This window comes from Odontesthes bonariensis, chromosome 4 (genome assembly GCF_027942865.1).
Source record: "Odontesthes bonariensis isolate fOdoBon6 chromosome 4, fOdoBon6.hap1, whole genome shotgun sequence".
NCBI classification, from domain to species: domain Eukaryota; kingdom Metazoa; phylum Chordata; class Actinopteri; order Atheriniformes; family Atherinopsidae; genus Odontesthes; species Odontesthes bonariensis.
This window is the reverse complement of record NC_134509.1, coordinates 11,620,017-11,637,939: the sequence shown is the minus strand read 5'-3', so window position 1 is coordinate 11,637,939 and position 17,923 is coordinate 11,620,017. Positions and strand designations below refer to the sequence as shown.

Sequence of the window (17,923 nt, the reverse complement as noted above, 5' to 3'; positions counted from 1 at the left end):
GAACCAATCGTAACGCAAGTAGGTTGTCACGTGTCTAGCTTCGCTGACCTGTGCATGTGTCTAAGCAGAGGAGAGGTGAGTTTCCACGTTGAGTTTATTTTTGCTACTGCCTTACGTGGCCACTTTTAATTCCCCTGGTTCAATCTAGAATTCTTTTTTGCTTGCTGTGAGTTAACAAAGTTGGTGTTGGAGAGGTTATGCAACGAACAGTTACAGAAATACGAGCACTCCAAATATGCATGCCCGCAGTCCAATAATCTATCGACAAGCGTAGTCCTCCGAAACTCTTGAAAAGGTTTATTTAGGTGACAAATTAAGTCACTCGCAGTTGTCTGCACAACCATGGAGCTATTGCACACAGGACCTGCTTATAATTAATTCGGCGTACTTTCGCATTGTAAATACACCTGTGCACGTCAGATGTGGAGTAAGTGGGATTTTGAAAATAAAGGAGTTACTCCACAATTCTAAAGTTGTTTTTTTTTTTTTAACATTTTTATGAATCACACCATCTGACAATGCCTCAATGCACCACTGACATTGTCACTGTCATGCTGCATTTAAAGCAATCATCATTCATATCCGTTACAGTTTGTGACTGTAGGCAACAAGTACCATTAGCGACACCATTGTTTTGTCTAGTAGCTTCTATAAAAGTTATGAAATTGAACATTTTACTTTGTAACCATCACTTATAGTAATATTGACATTGTCAAGAGAAACTGCTCTTGAAATAATGGATGTATGTCACAGTGTTTCCTAGATTTGTTGTCTGAATATGCACAGTAATAATGTTTCATGGACTCTTCTTTTAAGCTATAGGACATTATATGTGTCCTCCTAGTGCTAGATTAATGAAAAATACTTTTTTTTCCTTGCATCTGTATAAAGGGACTTATTTTACATATTGACACCATAGCTACCAAGGGTACACTCTAAATTTAATTTGAAATAATGAATTAGATGTAATGTGTAGATGTAAAATTGATCACACCTTGCTTTACATCATGTGAGTATTTGAGACTATCTACTGCAAACTTGGAGCTGAAATCATCTCTCCTACACAGAGGCCAGCTAATGAATAATCGGGCGGTTTTATCATTGTTAAGAAAGAGAACATTTACAACTAAAGCAAGCCTGTTGGTTATCAGTGTTCTGTTTTTATGTGTTTGTATTGGTCACAGGAGCAGTGAAAGGTGAACTATGGGCCGGCTGGATGGGAAAGTGATTGTGTTGTCTGCCGCCGCACAGGGGATCGGACGTGCCGCAGCAATAGTAATGAGCTCTTATAAGACCTTCTTACTGATGTTTGTCTTTGTGTATCACATATTTACGAGGTCACGTTTTGCAGCAACATTCACTTGAAAAGGTAAAGGTAACCTTTTCCCTTCAAATGACCCCATCCAGAAACAGGGTATCACTTAAGCCCTTTTTAGACAGGTCAAAACACCTGCTAATGCCTGGCTTTCCCATTGGAATGGGAAAGCGTTTAGTCAGCATTCAGTATTGTGTCACATGAGTAGTCATGGGTATTTATCAGCTCTGGCTCTGATCAGCATTCATGGGAGCACAACAGTCTAAGGTGCACACTCATTTTCACTGAGAATGCTGCGGTTGGGGCTCCTTGTTCTTGTTGTTGATATGCGTGCTTGCATGTCTCTATATCCACAATAGAGGGGAGTGAGCTGAAAGCAGCAAACAGGTTAGTAGAAAGGACGAACTCACCAGCGCACTCGTAACTCGCACAGCAGTGGCAAATGCTCTGGATTATGTCATACATTGTATCATCTGCTGATATTATGGAGATTTTAAAAGGGGGCAGGGTAGAAATCCCTGTAAGAAGTCTGTTGTGAATATTTGAAACATAACTAGAACATTACAGAACTCCAGTGCAAGTGTGAAAGCCGCTATAAAGTCATGAAATTGGGGTCCACCAGGGCCTCAAGGTTACAGTGTAATGCCAAACATAGAAGCGATGTGGTCAGAGCGTGCGTTGTAAACAACTTTGCAAACGTAATTGACTTTGCTGCAATTGTGATTCTCAAGATAATGGAAACGCACATTCAGGCCAATCCTAATGCATAATCCTGCAGTGATAGTCTCGCCAAAGAGGTTAACAAAACACTTGAAAATCTTACACGTATCCTTGTCAAGATTAAAACACCTGTCATGAAATCCATTGCAACTCAAGTGATGTCTTCAAGTGTGCCTTCTATATGAAGGGTTTGTGTTTTCTATAGTATGAGGAAATATCAGATTCAAAGGTTCACTTATGTAGTGTCAGTTCATTAGATTCAAATCACATAGGATTAAAAGTTGCCAACATGTAGCATAAGGGGATCTATTTGCAATATCCATTTACACTTTAAAAGGTTCTCAGTTATAACAAGTTGAAGTGAGAAATTGACATTCTGTCTGAGGTGGTTCGGCGTGTGTTGACTATCGATGCTCTCTGAATTGTTCAGTGTATTCAAGCAGCAATTTAGATTTCTTATTTAGCCAAATTTAACAACCCCTCATTGTTCTCTTCCCTTGTTGTTTCTAGTATTGAAAGTTTATTTAGCTAAACAAGCATTTAAAAAAAAAAAAGTAAAACATGACTTAAATTTACTCGTTGTGGCATCAATGAAGTCTATCTTTCCTTGTCAAAACTGACTCTTTTTTTTTTATCTCCAAGATGATATTGGGGATGCTGGTCTTGTGGAAGGAGGTGCAGACTTTGAGGCACTCTGAACTAACTCAGTTTTTTTTTTAAACTGTAGGCATTTGCGAAGGAGGGAGCTCAGGTTACTGCGACAGACATAAATGGAGAGAAGCTGAGGGAGCTGGAAGGCGTTGAAGGTAAGAGTCATCTCTGTTGGTCTGCAGCTGCCATCTGCTGGGAAGCCAGGGTGATGCAGACTGGAGCCATTGATGAATGTCAACCTTTTCCCCTTGCATGTGTTAACCCATAAAAGTTGTTTGCTTTTAATACGGCATATAAAACGAAGTTTGTGACTTGATCTAATCAGAAAATCAGTCAAATCAAACAAATCAATCAATATAAAGAACCTAAAATGTTAGTCAAGCTGCTGCCCATTGTTTTCCCTAATTATGAGCCATATCGTTCGCTCACATCCTGTTGAACTATCATCTAAATTAAACTTACAACACTCTCACTTCTTGTCCCCAAGCAACACTAATACTGATACACATCCTCAGATTTTTATTCTATCGATTCATGGTGGTTCAGTCTCAGATGCAGTCTCTGTTGGACCAGGAACTGGAATAAATAGAAGGCAATGATATAGGTAGCAGGCATGTAACCGTGCAATTGTGAAGCACTCGTATGACAAGACCGTATGACCCTTTTAATTCTACAACCCTCTAAATGGTGATTGTGGGCAAAGCTCATGTGCCAAAATGCTAGAAATATTGAGTCTTTTGAAACCATTCACCATTATGCAGTGAAAACAAATCTGCTGTTGTTATCATGAAAATATTGCCACTGTTTTTTGGTCTTTTATCAGGAATCAGGACCAAAGTGGTTGACGTGACTAAGAAGGACCAAGTGGAAGCCCTGGCCAAGGAACATGACCGTATTGATGTACTATTCAATGTTGCAGGGTACCTTTCCTGTGATGTTAAATACTGAATACCTTAACCATAATATACAGAACAATGAGTCTTTTCTGTTCGTAGGAAATGCTGTCTCCAGCATCTTTATCCTTCTCTTTCTTAACTACATTTCCCTAAACCATACAGTTTAAACCCTCACTGGACCTTTGTTCAATCTTCTTAACAATGGTTGGTTGTTGCCTTTGAGACTCAGTGATGTGTAGGGAAGAGACAGCTTTTTGTTGTTTTTGTTGTTGTTGTTTGTTTGTTTTGTTTTAAATCTCAGAGCAGAAGTGACTCAAAGTGACCCTACCATGTTTTCATTCTAACCGATTAACAGCCTGTTCTGACTCATAGTTTGAGTCAGATCTCCAAATAATCATAACCTATTGGAATTGAGCCGTTCTATTTTGGCTTTCTTTTTTACTTTGCTTGTTGCGTACAGGTTTGTGCACCACGGCACCATCCTGGACTGCGAGGAGGCAGACTGGGACTTCACCATGAATGTGAACGTGCGGAGCATGTACCTCATGTGCAAGGCTTTCCTGCCTAAGGTAACCCTTCCCCACTCTGACAGACGCTTAACGCGGTTTATCCCATCGCTGACAGAACGAAATTACGTGCTGCTGAAAATCAAGTGACATATGCCTTTAATTTTGTTCTCATCCTTTGTCCGCTGGGATTAGCTGTATTACTCTGAACCAATGACATGATGGGCGGTGATTTGACTACTAATCCAGCTTCAGCCACAAATTTACCAAACTGTCCTCTTGAGGAATTTTAGCTCAGATCATAGCTCATTAACCACTCATTTGTTATATGAAATTGAAACCCAAATCCCTTTTGATTACTCATTAGTCTTCATTTTAACGTTTATAACCTGTTAATATGCCCCCACTATACTTTATTTTGCTACTGTAGATGTTGGCAAAGAAGTCAGGAAACATCATTAACATGGCATCTGTCGCTTCAAGCATAAAAGGTAAATACTCTCTTATTTAATCTTATTTTTCTCTCACTGCTTCTAGAACACATACTTTTCCCCAGTTAAAAGTGCATGAGGCCTTTGAAGTACGGCCATTCTTTCTAATCTTCTTATCTCAGATAATTGCTTTATCTTTGTGGGTGCCGACGTGTGAGTGACAGATGTGCTTCCTGGACACAGGTGTTGTGAACCGATGTGTCTATAGTACCTCGAAGGCTGCTGTGATTGGACTCACCAAATCTATAGCTGCTGATTTCATTGACCAAGGCATTCGCTGTAATTGTGTTTGTCCCGGTAAGTCTTGAACACCATGTAAAATAGCATCCCATCGCTGTGTATGTCCTTAGTCCTTAGTATTGCTCAAGTTTACGCTTCACACAGCGTTCAAGCTGTTTTGGGATCGGGGTTTATACTTGACATCAAATTGAATCACTCTTCAGAAAATTGCGGGGCTGTCCGTGTTGAAGGACATTGTGTGTTTTTAAAGATTTAATGTATATGACTGTAGTCTACCCCCTTAAAGCCACTTCAGGTAAGTGCTGTGCAAACCTAATGCTTGTCTGGTGATTATTTGTGCAGCAGATTCAGCTTTATATCATGATTCTGTATACAGTGTTGTGCTTATGTGAAGGTTGCAAAAAAAAAAAAATTCGAACCCTCTGTTTTACATTTCCTCAGGGACTGTAGATACTCCATCACTGAGGGGTCGGATCCAGGCCCAGCCGAACCCAGAACAAGTACTGTTGACCCTGACCTACTTATTTTCTCAGTCTTAATCTGACAGTATCCACTGTATGTGTCATTTAACGCATTATCTCACGTTTCACAAGAAGAAGAAGTCCTTTTGGCTGTTGAAGTTAATGAATGTCACAACTATAACTCGTTTACAGGCTTACAAGGACTTTATGGCCAGACAAAAAACCGGCAGAATGTGCACCGCTGAAGAGGTAGCGTACCTCTGTGTGTACTTGGCCTCGGATGAGGTCAGTGCTTGTGGAGGTGTTTTTTTTATGTGGAATACTGAATTATTCAGTTTATGAACCATGTGTGTGCTTGTCCCGGTTATAAACTTGTTATTCCAACATTCTGGGACAGAGAAAGTCTGTTATTTTGTCAGTAGTAATATAACTCACAATAACTATGATGCTATGTGTCTTTATCCTCCGCAGTCAGCCTACGTGACTGGGACAGAGCACATTATTGATGGGGGTTGGAGACTGTGAAGAACCTGTGAGAAGCTCATCATGACAGCACAGCATAGAAGAGAAAACTAATTCAAAAAGGAGTGTGCATGATTTCATGATTATGTTTAAAATTTTGCATATGATTTTTGCATTTTCGGAGGGGGGGGTTGGAATTGCTGCAAATGTTTTGTCACGTTTAAAGGTGCCAGATGTTGGCTGAACTTGTGTAATAAATTGTCTGCAACACAAAAATGTATTGTCATTGGCACTTTTACAATAAAGACATTCTTTCCTAATACAAATAACAATCTGCTTGGATTTTACAGAGCATAATAATGAAAAGTGTCATAAGGAAGAAAAAAAAAATACAATTGAGATTTTTATGTTTTTCTGAATAGGTATTTTATGCATTTCTATGTCTATCATCTCTCTTTCTTTACACATAATCAACATTTAGTTGGTACCCCCAACTCAACCCCCGAACAGCTAACTGTGTGCGCGCTACATACTTGGCGTGTTCATCACTAATCCGCCTCATTCCCATTTCCCAGGTGGTGTATGTGCCATAGGAGTACCAGACACGCTATCACTGGCACTTTACAAACGGTGGTAGTGTTTTCAATACGAGGTGAGCTGTTTTTCCTCTGTTATATGTGTAATTCGAGAGTCCCGTCGGAAGGGTCTCTGTACATAGCTTCCGTGTTTTTGAACTGTACCAAGGGTTGACCTACAGTCAATCACACGGGATCGGCTAGCTACCGAGGATACATCCAATATCGGACAAGAACCATCTATCCATGTGCTGTAATGTAATATGGAAGTTACATTCTGTCTAGCTCCGCTTTTACTCACTGAAGTCTGACCTTAGCTGACCGCTCTGTCAGTTTCGTGGCTGTTGTTACATGTTGGCGCTACATACTTGTGACGTTAACGTGTAGCTTTCGCGACACAAGTCTCCAATCAGCTCGAGAGAAGGAAAGCGCGTTGGGACATTTCAGTGTCGTCATTCAGTTCGTATTAGTTTGAAAAATGTTGGGCAGGCAGGCGACAGTTCCGATGTTAGTCAGCTATTTTACCATAAACATCATGACAGCTGCTGCTCGCGAGACATTATGCGTATGTCCGATAATGGATTGACTGATGTGGTGTATCTCTAGGCGTTGACCGAGTGCAATTCTGGTTGTGTTGCTAAGGTTCCTGTTGCCTGGTAAAACACGTGTGTAAGCTACCTCAGTGAGCGTGCATGTTATAACCACATCTCCGCATATGTCAACTGGACGGCTACCAAGACAAAGTCGGTGGCTGTTGCTACCTAACTAACCTTCTTTCAATGGCACTCAGTAACCTACTTGAAGTAACAGCTAAGATGCGCCAGATGGTCGAGCTGTCAGCGTTGATTAGGGCGGTCAATTCGCAATTGGATTAACAAGCGTCTGTCGCCTTATGTAGCTATCAAAACATCGTAGTAGCTTTAGTTTAGCCTGTATTAGTGGGATATGGCTAGAGTTAAAGCATTTGAGTTGGGCACATACTTTAGACTCGTATTGTCCCATTCATAAGTTAGTCATAACAGTTATTTTTTATTTTAGAAGTGCTCGAGCTAAAAGTGTGTTAGTGTGTTAAAGTCAGCGAAAACCCTGTAAACGTTAACTGGCCATAAAATCAAATCAAATGTATTTATATAGCACATTTCATGTACAAACAATTCAAAGTGCTTTACATAAAATAAAAGCATTAAAAATACATAAAAAATATAAAGAGAAACAAATAAAATCATTTAAATGAATTTAAAAACAAGCAACAGTCTAGATAAGTTAAAAGATATTTCATGCATAGACACAAGACCAGAAATGTCTTTAACCTGGATTTAAAAATGTCTACATTTGGTGAAAGTTTAATTTCCACTGGCAATTTGTTCCACTTGTTTGCAGCATAACAGCTAAATGCTGCTTCTCCATGTTTAGTCTGGACTCTGGTCATAAACAAATGTGGGCTATAGGGTTCAGACGGGTGTCGTGTAGTTTCAACAAACTCGTTAAAGTTTCCAACACCTCGAGTCGTCACACATCACGGCCTGTAGTATCTGACAGGTTTGAAGCAATCCACCCGTTTCACAATGTAAAAAAATGCCCTTTCAGATGAAAGTCGTACGTTAAAATTCTTTGCTCAGGTAATTTGTGTTCTTCATTTGCTAAGTTACCAAAGATCTATCAAGCACTACAATATTAAATGTTCTTTATTATTCTGCTGGGAAGCTTGTGGATTTACTTTGGGATTCAGTTAGATTTCAGTTATCAATATTACCACAACGTAGTTTATTTACTGATTAATATTTGGTATTATTAAGCAACACCTGCAAGATAACCAGCAACTATTGTTATTTGTCGTGAAATGAACACCAGTTTATTGGTTACTAATAAATTAAGGATGGCCAAAAGTTGGGTCCAAGGTCCGATTCTGCACATGCTCAGTAAGGATCTCTGCTTGCCTGCAGAAACACTATACTATGTCTTTGGCCTTGGGGGGGTGCATGGTTGTTTGTCTCTGTGTGGACCTGTTATGGTACTGGCAAACTGTCCAAGGTGTATCCTGCTTCTCACCCAATGACAGCTTGGATAGGCTCCATATACATTTATATTTATAAATGTATATATATATTGTGTATGAATTTTGTTTATGCTACAAATGCCCCAACTATTAAGGTTTTTTTACATTAAAATTCACGATACATTCTGATCTTTATAGGTGAAAATATATTGATTATGTTACTGGTCAGTACTCATAAATGTATCTCGTATCAAAATAAGACTATCATACTGCAAGTAGTCTGTCAGGGATGTGATGATTTTACAGTCTCCTCTGCCTTACATGCGTCTGAACTGTGTAGTTGCAGTATAACAGCTCAAAAAAGGTCGAGTAAGTGCGAGTAACACAAAGCTGTCTTTAAGCAGAGAACTTGGGTTAATAGCCTGATTATAAGATCTGTTTGTGAGATTTAACGGGACCCTTCACACGGTGTCAATTTCCACACCTGCGCAGTGTTGTATAGTAGCAAAGTAAAAATACTTCACTACTGTACTTCAGTATATTTTGGAATACTTTGTACTTTCCTCGAGTTTAAAATTTTTTGACAACTTTTACTTTTACTTCACTATATTTCCGAATTTAATTGCATACTTTTACTCCAATACATTTTCATTGTTCGGTTTAGTTACTCGTTACAAAAAAGAGAGAGAGAGAGAGAGAGAGAGAGAAAAAACGCAACAGTGTTTTGACCCCATGCATGTTATGCCTGCCCAAAGACGTGGAAATTCTATCTTACAGAAACTCCCCTCTTTTAGGTTTTCGGTTTTACAAAAAAAGTCTTCCTCTTCTGATGCCAGATAAGCTTCAGTTTTCTCCTATTTTTTTCTTTAAATTTTGTTTATAATGATTGCAATAACAGTAGCAGCCTCTTTTGTTTAATTTGTTTCTTAATGGTGTAATATACGCGTCATCTTCAGCACTGACCTTACTTGAAGAAGAAAAACTTAAAGGTTCACAAAGTTTGTATTTTCTGTCTAAACCTGGTCTAAATTTTGCCTGCACTTGGTTGTGTGTAGATTTTAAGTGTATTTGATCTTCAAAGTTTACCAAAATATAGAAAATGTCATTCAAACTGCCTTGTTTACTTTTTACTTGTACTTTTCATTACATTACTTAAGTACATCTATTTTTACAGTAATTCTCATACTTAAGTACAAGACGTTTCGGATACTTTTAAGACTTTAACTCAAGTAACATTTCAGTCAGTGACTTGGAGTTTTACCAAAGTCATATTTTGGAGGGGTACCTATACTTTTACTTGAGTGTGAGATTTCAGTACTTTATACAACACTGCACCTGCGGCTGTTCTCCGGTATCAATTGTTTGTTTTACTTCTGATAAAATGTGTTTTATGAAAAGGACTCTGAGATTGGAGCTGGACAATCAGAGGGAGGAGGGAAGGAACAGTCCATCAATGGCCAGCCCCACCCCTCAGCTTTATCTGCGGTTATAGAGAAGTGAGTGGAACAGAAATACTGTAGCCTTACTGCCATGGAGGACACTCTGCAAAAACCTGCCACATTGGAGCAGAACCCTGCACCCAGTTCAGCGCCAGACCCTGCACCCAGCCCAGCGCCCAGCCCAGCACCCAGCCCAGCACCCAGCCCAGCACCCAGCCCAATGCTGGAGAGAATTACTTTACCTACAGCAAACCATGTGGAGGTAGAGTACTGTGCATAGTTATTTCTTATTGAGTTTACTTTGGTACTTAAACCTGAAGACAAATATTGCTTTTTGTTAAGAAAAACAGTTTCTCAAATTGCATTCCATTTGTATAGAATCAGAAAAACTGAACACTTTGAGCTGCATTTGAATGATTTCATTGTAGTCACGTGGCTTCTCTACTGTTTTGACCTTATTAATCACAGACCAACTCTTTGCCATGTTTCGATTTGCCCTTTAAAGCACCTGAATGTGAACCAGATCCAGGTGGTTGTGAGGCGCTGCTCCACTCCAAACATAACAGAAGAGACCACCTATTTCATACCTCGCAACCCCCTGGTGGATGCTGGCACCAATACGGACCCGCCGGTGGTCTGTTGCCCTTTACTCCGCAGATTTTGCCCGTGTCCACCAAGAGGCCTCCTCGCCTCTCTCATTACCAAAAGTAAGGAAGGAGATCTATTTTGTGGGCTCGTTGATTTTTCTGCCTGGGGTGTTTGTTGCATGTCACTGTTTTTGTGATGATGACTCTTCGTCTGTCTCACCTTTCCTCTCCAGTTTTGTTGGCAGCTGTGCTCTTCGGAGTGGTTTGGTCTATTACAGAGAAGGAATGTCTTCCAGGAGGGAACCTGTTTGGTATCACAGTGCTCTTCCTCTGTGCACTCCTTGGTGGCAAATTGGTCGCTCTCATCCAGCTCCCCAAACTTCCACCATTCCCTCCACTTCTCGGTGAGGCAGGAAAAAAAAATGCTGCTTTATTTTGACATTCGTATGTCCTTCTAGGCTTTTATTTTATATGTATACACACACTCTGGTTCCTGTTTAGTACTCGGGTGCCAGACTGGTTATATTACCCTTGGGCAAATTGACTCAAAAGCTGCCTAATTGACTTTATTATTTATTTATTAGTTATTATATTTCTGTTCAAGCACTAAACAAAAAAAACGGTGTCTGTATTTCCCGCTGTTGTGTTAAGCTACGAGTTGTTTTATTGTCAGCTTACCTGATGACGGTCTTGTTGGCTTGTAAACTCACGTCCTGCTATTTATCACAAGGTTTCGGGGTTATTTTGCACCACTAATCAGTTTGGAATAATTGACCACACTGATCAGATGCATATTTAATGTGTATGCACTGCTATTATTTTAGCAGTTTCCTTAGTCGACACATTTTTGTCCCAAACTCTTTGTCGTGTCCTTGAAATACAGCATTTGTTTACGAGTTCAGATCATTTCTCTCTTTTGAAATATCTCTCTGTATGGATATAATAGTATAGAATAGAAAAATACCTTATTCATTTTGATTTTGGATTTGTATGTCATAAAAATGAAAAACGCACGCTTTGCATTGACTTTCTCCTGGTGTGGTTTATAACCTTTGTTTTTCTGTACTTCCGCGATCGTAAACGCGCAACACAATCGAAATGGTTTGTTTATCCCCACTTGATTGCTCTTCATAAACCGTTTGATGTTGAACGTTTCTCGGCCGAAATGGGTGAGATTGATTGTGAAACTTTGGGGCAAGTATGTACCGTTGAAATTGAAATGATTAGTGTTACACTGTTAGAAAACTGAGTCACAATGTCCAGTTTCCACACAGTATGTTCAAAAAGCAAAGATGAGCTGTAGCTTGGCCGGTAGATCCGTGAGACACAGCTCCACAGAATAAACAGCACTCCGTGGTGGAAAGGATCACCTTTCCTCTTTCCCACCTCTCTGCTGTGCTGCAGGCATGCTGCTGATGGGCTTCCTGCTGAGGAACATCCCAGTTGTAACAGACGGCGTGTACATTGACTTCAAGTGGTCGTCTTCACTGAGGAACATTGCTCTGGCAGTCATCCTGGCCAGAGCTGGTCTGGGGTTGGATCCCAAGGTACCATTATACTGATTGATTGATTGATTGAGTGATTGATTATTATTAATTTTTAGTTTTTTTTTAATTCGGCTAACTGCAAAGTTATCAAGTCTTTTTGAACTATTTTACACAGTGACTCAGCTCATCGCTACTGCTAATCGTCACCATGCTCGTTAATACTCTTCACATCATTGCACACAGTTTGCTTTGTTACTGTTAGGTCTTTAAACTGTGTATGTTTTTCCTGTCAGGCCCTGAGCAAGCTCAAATCTGTGTGCTTACGTGTGGCAGCCGGGCCCTGTTTGATAGAGGCCTCCATCACAGCTCTGATCTCTCACTTCCTAATGGGCTTGCCTTGGGTGTGGGGCTTCATCCTTGGGTAAATACGACACTACTAACTTTCTGTCTCTGCTCAAGTGTCTATTTAAGTTGTCCGTCACTGGTTGCAAAGGAACCTGGAATCCTTTGTAATCACTAATGGACTGTTCCCCTTCTTAACAGGTTTAAAGTGGAGGATTAATTGCGGCTGGGGACCGCAAATACGAAGCCAATATTTTCCGTAAATTACTCTTAATTCTGTTTTGAGATTCACAGCAGACCTTGATCAAATGTTTTTTTTGAGGCATGGTTGAATATATAAAGATAATGTGTTGTATATTATAATACATCAAATTATATATTTCTATATTTCTTTGTCTTTTGTGTGTTGCTAAGTGTAGTCAGGACATTTCAGATTTCGTACATCTTTGAATGAGTTAGAAAAATAAAGCAAACAATCCCTCTTGTCCCTGTTTTAGCTTTGTTCTGGGCGCTGTGTCTCCAGCAGTGGTGGTTCCCTCCATGCTGCTGCTGCAGAAAGATGGATACGGAGTGGAGCAGGGCATCCCCACCCTGCTGATGGCTGCAGGCAGCTTTGACGATATTCTTGCCATCACAGGGTTCACCACATGCTTGGGCATGGCCTTCGCCACAGGTACTCTGTGTGCACGGGGTGAAAAGATTCAATGTTATGCTTTTTGAAATGCAATACCAGCATATCTCCAGGGGAGACACAGGAACAAAAATAAACACTGTCTGTAGTTTGTCAGGAGCTCAGCAGAGGGTGGAAGTGTGCAGAATTGTAATCATTTTAACATGGCAGAGTATTGCCTCATGGTTAAAACATAAAATAAGTCTTAAAAAGAGGAACCAGCCCTACTGTGTTTTTCTTTTGAGGGGGGGGGGGGGGGGTATCTATTTGGTCTATTGAGGGTTGCTATTGTTAATTTTTTTTTAAATGTTTAACCTACACTCCAACACAGATGGCAAAAGAACCTCAGAAAAAGCCTTCCTGGAGCAGTTTAAACTCAACTGAGCTGATGTAATAAAGGCTGCATTTCTTCTTGGGTTGTTGTACGAAACGCATTTGTTGTAGAAACAAATAAACCTGCAACCTAATGCAATTGGGACATTCAGTAAGTCACTGTTTCGGTGTTTGATATATTTGCCATATTCATGGTTCTAGGCTCCACTTGGTTCAATCTCCTGCGAGGTGTGCTGGAGGTGGCCGGAGGGATGGTCGCTGGGATTGTCCTCGGCTTCGTCATTCAGTACTTCCCCAGCGTTGACCAGGTATGCGGTCTCACGCAGCGCTACCTTGACGTATAAGTTCGCTTTACTGATGCCTAGTCACCTTTTCTTTTTTAGAATGACTGTACAGTTTCAGCGGCACCTGTTTCATGTTCACAGCCTTTCACTCTTAAGAGCTGTAAAGAAGCCTCTCGAAAAGATTTTAGAACGCTCAAGCCAATTTGGAAATCTTGTCAACTGGAGTATTGCTGTCACTGATTTTCTCCTAATGGAAATGTGTTGACTTTTTCTCATAGAGGCACATAGTGATGAAACGTTCCTTCTTGGTGCTGGGCCTGTCTGTCTTTGCCGTGTTTGGCAGTGGCGTGGCAGGCTTTCCCGGCTCCGGAGGCCTCTGCACCCTGGTGTTGGCATTCCTGGCTGGCCTCGGCTGGGGAACAGAAAAGGTGATAATCTATGCAAGCCATTTTCGTAGTTCATAAAGTATGTATGGCCGTCTGCCTGTATTTGCAATCGGCCGAACTTTGAGGTCAATTATGTTCGATTCTGCAGGAAAGTATATCAACTATCAGTCTGCTAGGTGGCACAGTAAGCGCCTCATTAGTGCAGTAGTATTTAAACTTGGTTAACATTTTCTGTGCGCTGTTTGTCTGAAGGCACGTGTGGAGGAAGTGGTGGGGTGGGCGTGGGACGTGTTTCAACCTCTACTGTTCGGACTGATAGGAGCCGAAATTCGAGTCTCTGAGTTGGAGGGCTACTCAGTTGGTGAGACAACAAAGCCTTCAAAATACCACAGTGTTATCGCTGTGAAAAATTCAAATTTTCCCGAATGAATGCATGTAAATATATTTGCACAGCCAAAAAAAAAAAAAGTCAAAAGAGATGAACCGATCCATCCTGTCCTGCAAATAATAAAATCCCTGCCTGTGTTGGTGCTCCTATTCTTTCACTTCCACATTAGTTTGCCTTCACATATACCCTGTCTGTGATCAAAATGAACATGAAACACACATACTTTACTTTTCTACTTCATATTGTGATGTTGATATATCTCCCAGTAGCAGAGTCAGTGTTGTGGTGTCCCCTGTGCGACTGTTATCTGTATGACTCTCTCTGCAGGTCTGGGTATAGCCTCTCTGCTCATTGCTCTGCTGGTTAGATTGCTGTTCACCTTTGTGTGTGTCTTGTGTGCGGGATTCAACATGAAGGAAAAAGTCTTCATAGCCCTGGCATGGATGCCCAAAGCAACAGTGCAGGTACGTCAGCACCAGTGTATTTGTCTGCAGACTCCGCTGTCTGGAAACATGTTTCGAGTCTGCAAGCGTTCTAAATTGAAAGTATTAAGTAAGCATTCTTCTATCTTGAAAGTTGTCAGCAAACGGAGAGAAATCAGGATTTTGTTCTTGTCTTCATCAGGCAGCAATAGGCTCTACGGCTTTAGACATGGCCCGAACAAAGGGTGACATGCAGCTGCAGAAATACGGCATGGACGTGCTTACTGTGGCTGTGCTTTCCATTCTCCTCACAGCCCCCGTTGGGGCTCTTCTTATAGGGCTCTGTGGGCCTCGCCTGCTGCAGAAACCAAAGAACTCAGCCTGTGGTGAGCGAGTCAAACCCAATTTGTCAGCGTTTTTCTTAGGTAGGTAAAGTCTAACACTCGAACATTCAGCTCAGCTCAGCAGCCCTGTGTAGCCTCGCTTCATAGCTGCCTTCCAGTGGTGACTATCCTTCCCTTGCAGTCCTTCACTTACTTCACCTTTGTGATAGCTTTGTTCACACAAACACAGATTTGCATAGCTTCTGTTTACCTTCTCATTTGTAGCCACACACCTGTCACTGAACAGTTAAAAAAAATAAAATAAATGTGGTTGTACTGTAGTACAAGGAATTTTACTAAGGAATCTGAACCCTGTCTAAACAGTTTTTACTGACTCACACCCCTTTGTTATTTCTTTGTGCCCCCCCCATCTCTTATAGGAACTGCTGCAGGAGGTGAAGATGACAGTGAAACACCCATCACCTACGAGAGTACACTCTGACATCAGCATCCAGCGAAAGAGTCATTACATTACATTACGGTCATTTTGCAGACGCATTTTTCCAAAGCGACTTACAATAAGTGTCATTTTATGAGAAACCTCACACCTCAGAGGTTTGAGCTGTTCTGTAGTCAGCAAGTGGCTCTCTGTTGGTCAGCTCCCAGTTTCAATCAGTCTCTATTTATAGCCTCATACTCCAAACAAATGACCCATGTCCCACTGTCATGCTGTCCGGCCTCTCACTGAACATTCAGTCAGATATACTGTACTAGTATGAGGCATACTAATGGTTTACATTTTTGTAAAGATGATTGATTATTGGTCATGAATTCCCCCAAATCTAGCGTTTGCCCATTTTACGATAATTATTTAAAATGCTTTGAGTTGAAAAGCACTTATTTTACATGTAGTCCACCAAAACAGTGTGATGGAATGTACTGATTGTTGAAATGTTTAGCTTTATTTAGACTACTTGATTTTACCACTATTGTTGTTTGTTTTATTCACAATTTAGCTGTGTGTGATGACAATGGCTGATAGGTTATAAAGACTCGGGAGAAAGAGTACACCATACTTTGTGCTGCCCAAACACCTACAATACCAACTACATGCACTATGTGTCTTTCAGTGTGATGAGTAAATGATGACGATGTCCACGTTTATGTGAACCAAACCTTTTATAAGTTATTGATTTTTTTTTTTTTTTACTTCAGAGGTATGCAGTGTAATTTCATGTGGTTTTGATTTGTTTGAATTTATAAGAGATACATTAAAAAGGTTGTATATTAGAGAATATTTATGAGAAATTTAAAGCACTAGATTTTGTTTTGTTTTGAACCGAGCAATAAATAATGAAATGCACACAAGTTGTGAAAAATCACGAAACTTTGTATGAACTCAGTTTGCGATCACTTTGGATCCATGCGGCCCAGAAGATAAAATTCCTAATGACTTGCTAATGAATGACTCTGTCTTTAACAGTAGGCATGTGCTTTGCAGTTTTTGGGAGCACATGTCATGCCCACAAGTTCCTCGATGAGTCCCAAATTAAATTTCCCGTTAACACTAATTAACCGTTTGCGTTTAAATATTTCATTACTAATATGTACTTCTCTATTTAATCAAGACTTCAGGATGGTTACGTTGGCACAAAGAAAACCAAGGCCAGCATTAAGCTTACGTCACACTCAGTGAGCAGACGTGCGTAACATCGGACGGAGATGACAAAGCAACGTTCTTTTAGGCACAATCTTGAGGCTCCATTGTACAGTCTTTGTTTGGATCACGTTTGCGAATTCGACTGAGATTCACTGGGTTGAAATCAGTCGTGCTTACCTCACCCGAGAAACCAGTAAAAACCTGTTTTGTTTTTTTTTCCCCTTGAGCAACAACACCAATTCAAATATTAGCATGAAAACACAAAAACCTGAGTTGGTGAACAACGTTAGCATGTAGCATGCTCCAGTTAAGATTCCCATTAGAACAGCTTCACAAAGCTGTGTGCGACTCTTCTCGTTATTCCTTAAATAATGAATAAGTTAATACAAGTCTTATGATGAAACAGAAATAAAACAGTCAGGAGATGATGCACTTAGTGAGAGTGTAATTCCTTTGTACTCAAAGCCACATGAAGAGTTCCCCTAATAAACTAGCAAAAGAAGCTGAATTTCTGTTTGCCAAAATTGTTGAGCTGAACATGAACCAGCTCTTTTTTTACATGTAGCATGAAAACATTCAAGTCATAGGTTGGCAAAGATTAATAAACAGTCATTTATACACATTGTCCTGAAAATACAGATCTGATAATAAAGAAAAACGTATGAATGAAATATTGCTGATTAGTTAGGAGGGGAATTCTCTAACAAGAAGTCAGCATTTATACAGCGATGGAGGCAACACAGAACCAAGGAGAAAAGAAAGAAGTGCTATCGGACATTTCCTTTGCCGCAGAAGTTCTCAAACCTCAATAAGTTGAAGGTGAAACCGCATATCAGAGGATGTCACTCCACGATGCAGTGCTTTGAAATGCTATAAGGCAACAGAACTGAATACAAAAAAGGTCACACTCAAAATGTTTGACCATCTTGAAACAAAAATTAGAAGTTAATAAGTAGCTTCCCATACATACAATAACTTATAAGAGAATATCTTACATCCTTAAAGAGTGGGTGTGTTAAAATTTGGCACACAAGATTGTCCAAAAGCTAAAAGAAAAAAAGCCAAAGTGAAGAGTTTAAGTTACAGGTTGGACTGGTAAATGGGGAAAATTCATTCAAGCCGCTATCCATCTCCCCAGATAAATTCAGATTACTGGCAGTCATCACAAAGTCATTGCAGTTCCCTTTCAACTTTCCCCGCAAAGTGGTCCCGGTAGTTTGTTATTGATTCCAAAAAGAACGACACATGGAAAAAATGCATTTTACAGTCTTGTAAAAAAAAAAAAAAGG

The 17,923-nt window shown here is 40.2% G+C and overlaps 3 protein-coding genes across 7 annotated transcripts in view; 2 read left to right on the top strand and 1 right to left on the bottom strand.

Moving 5' to 3' along the window:
- Positions 1-6,063, top strand: bdh2 (3-hydroxybutyrate dehydrogenase, type 2). 2 transcript variants are annotated; one of them, XM_075464388.1, is made up of 10 exons: positions 1-75; positions 1,185-1,275; positions 2,763-2,841; positions 3,510-3,606; positions 4,043-4,151; positions 4,519-4,579; positions 4,763-4,876; positions 5,261-5,319; positions 5,473-5,565; positions 5,752-6,063. In XM_075464388.1, the coding sequence occupies exons 2-10, from the start codon at positions 1,204-1,206 to the stop codon at positions 5,803-5,805; spliced, it is 738 nt and encodes a 245-aa protein (XP_075320503.1). In that variant the 5' UTR covers positions 1-75; positions 1,185-1,203; the 3' UTR covers positions 5,806-6,063. The 2 variants fall into 2 exon arrangements, with proteins under 2 accessions (XP_075320503.1, XP_075320504.1); XM_075464389.1 differs by lacking the exon at positions 5,752-6,063 and having other exon boundaries at positions 5,261-5,374; positions 5,473-5,561.
- Positions 6,064-6,321: 258 nt separating this feature from the next.
- LOC142378442 (sodium/hydrogen exchanger 9B2) lies at positions 6,322-16,313 on the top strand. Of its 4 annotated transcripts, none has more exons than XM_075462958.1 (13): positions 6,322-6,394; positions 9,712-10,014; positions 10,258-10,459; positions 10,573-10,743; positions 11,744-11,886; positions 12,120-12,247; positions 12,666-12,841; positions 13,373-13,479; positions 13,734-13,883; positions 14,094-14,202; positions 14,557-14,693; positions 14,854-15,037; positions 15,415-16,313. In XM_075462958.1, exons 2-13 carry the CDS (start codon positions 9,844-9,846, stop codon positions 15,474-15,476), a joined length of 1,740 nt encoding a protein of 579 aa, XP_075319073.1. In that variant the 5' UTR covers positions 6,322-6,394; positions 9,712-9,843; the 3' UTR covers positions 15,477-16,313. The 4 variants fall into 4 exon arrangements, with proteins under 4 accessions (XP_075319073.1, XP_075319076.1, XP_075319075.1 ...); XM_075462960.1 differs by lacking the exon at positions 6,322-6,394 and adding an exon at positions 6,863-7,936; XM_075462959.1 differs by lacking the exon at positions 6,322-6,394 and having other exon boundaries at positions 9,498-10,014.
- Positions 16,314-17,064: 751 nt separating this feature from the next.
- cisd2 (CDGSH iron sulfur domain 2) overlaps positions 17,065-17,923 on the bottom strand; it is a 4,875-nt gene continuing 4,016 nt past the window's right edge. The window contains exon 3 of the mRNA XM_075462962.1: positions 17,065-17,923. This exon is cut by the window's right edge and continues 293 nt beyond it. The gene's annotated coding sequence lies outside the window, so the exon portion shown is untranslated.

Bases quoted from the DNA above. Each gene is read 5' to 3' on its own strand.
- bdh2 (XM_075464388.1), top strand. From the start codon at position 1,204: ATGGGCCGGCTGGATGGGAAAGTGATTGTGTTGTCTGCCGCCGCACAG. The intron at 4,877-5,260 runs GTAAGTCTTGAA...ACATTTCCTCAG, and splicing joins CTGTAATTGTGTTTGTCCCG to GGACTGTAGATACTCCATCA. The intron at 5,566-5,751 runs GTCAGTGCTTGT...TATCCTCCGCAG, and splicing joins TGTACTTGGCCTCGGATGAG to TCAGCCTACGTGACTGGGAC.
- LOC142378442 (XM_075462958.1), top strand. From the start codon at position 9,844: ATGGAGGACACTCTGCAAAAACCTGCCACATTGGAGCAGAACCCTGCA. The intron at 10,460-10,572 runs GTAAGGAAGGAG...TTTCCTCTCCAG, and splicing joins CGCCTCTCTCATTACCAAAA to TTTTGTTGGCAGCTGTGCTC. The intron at 13,884-14,093 runs GTGATAATCTAT...GTTTGTCTGAAG, and splicing joins TCGGCTGGGGAACAGAAAAG to GCACGTGTGGAGGAAGTGGT.